Source organism: Amphimedon queenslandica, unplaced genomic scaffold (assembly GCF_000090795.2).
Source record: "Amphimedon queenslandica unplaced genomic scaffold, v1.1 AMPQUscaffold_13403, whole genome shotgun sequence".
NCBI lineage: Eukaryota > Metazoa > Porifera > Demospongiae > Haplosclerida > Niphatidae > Amphimedon > Amphimedon queenslandica.
Window position 1 is genome coordinate 168,386 of NW_003546361.1, and position 1,592 is coordinate 169,977.

Here is a 1,592-nt window from a genome sequence, read left to right on the forward strand (position 1 = left end):
GCACATACTTTTTTTCCAAAAACAATAGCTTAAAAATTACCCAAATTTTACTACATTTTCTGATACATATTGATGTGCTTAAGCTATGTAGAAAGTTTGAGCAGATTCTGACTTAAATTTTTAAAGTTATGACCATTTAAAAAATTTTTTTGACCACATGTACATGCACACAGTGAGACATGCAACTTTATAAGGAAGTAGATCAGATCAAACTTAATTGTCACATATTCCTGTAATTGAAAATTAATCACAATTGGAATAGCAAATCTAGCAAAAAAATTACACAAAAAATTCTAAAAATAGCTTTAAAGATTAATTTCATAATTAGCCTATTCTATTATTATCAGCACAATATTCAGCAGTTAACATAAATCACATAGTAGTTTCACCACAGCTGCCATAAGTAGCAGCTGTAGCAATAGTAATGGGTTCATTGGGTTTTTGTTGCTGTGGCTGTCTATCATACTCATATATTCTACCAGGAACATGTTGTTCATCATATTCTTGTGGATTCTCCATACGATCAGCAATCCAATCATCATCATTACCAACTAATGGCTGATGGTCTTCTTCTTGATTTCTGTTAGCCACTGGATTATTTCTTTTATGATAACGACAACATGATTTTATCATTTTGTATACCTGGTAGATTATATAACCTGGTATAGTAATGACAAAAATTAGGACATTGATGACTGGTAAGACAAAATAAAACCATTCCTCATCAAAATAAGCCGGAACAAAAATGATTGTAAATCCAAGTGTCATGCTTATAAACAAAATTAAAAATTCACCAAAATTATGAATATTTCTTTGAAAAGGACGAAAAATGATAACTGTTACTGCTAGTAAGAAGGAGCAGCAAGTTTGAGAAATTGGCATTGAAAATATGTAATAATGTCCATAAACAAATTGACTTGTAGTGATTATTCTCATGAGTAGGTATAGTCCAGCCATGAAACGATAATCATAAGTATTCTCAGTTCCATTCTTGTAAGGACCAGTAAACACATCACCCAGTGATATCAGTAGCTGTTTCCTCAAATGTAAACAATCCAATAACTTATGAAACCATTTAAATGGATAAAGGAGTATATAAAGTGTTGGTAGAACAATCAGAAACAATAACACTAAGATTGCAAAGAAACCAACAGCACCATGTTTGACATCAAAGTAATCCTGCTTCATATCATAATAGAATTTGAGGGTAGAGACACTGTTTAGATTAATACTCAGTATTTTAAAAGAAGTGGCAGCTAATTGAGTGAAGCAGAGTATATATATTGATGCTATAGAGTGAGTAAAAGATGGTTCAATGCCAGTCATACTCCAGAAACGAGCCATGCAACGATGAAATGGTCTAGTAATAAATACTACACACTTGTAACCTTTATCATACAATGTTATCCAAACATAGAGTAAGAGGAGGAGGAGCAATGGATAGAATCCTATCACATACCAAAAGGAAATTACTCCTAATGGTGGTGTATTAGGTGATATACACATAACATAATAAACAAATGGAGTGAAATCTAAATTAAATATATTGCATGGTATTTTAGTCATTGAATAAGTGTAATATTCATCATAAT

General features: G+C 31.4%; 1 protein-coding gene across 1 annotated transcript in view; it reads right to left on the reverse strand.

Annotated features, from left to right (window-relative positions):
• The window catches only part of LOC109582053 (uncharacterized), a 14,639-nt gene extending 13,291 nt beyond the window's left edge, over positions 1-1,348 (reverse strand). Inside the window, exon 1 of the mRNA XM_019996615.1 lies at positions 1,002-1,348. Coding sequence (XP_019852174.1) covers positions 1,002-1,344 — 343 coding nt within the window. The 5' untranslated portion in view covers positions 1,345-1,348. The remainder of the gene's footprint in view (positions 1-1,001) is intronic.
• Positions 1,349-1,592: the final 244 nt, after the last annotated feature.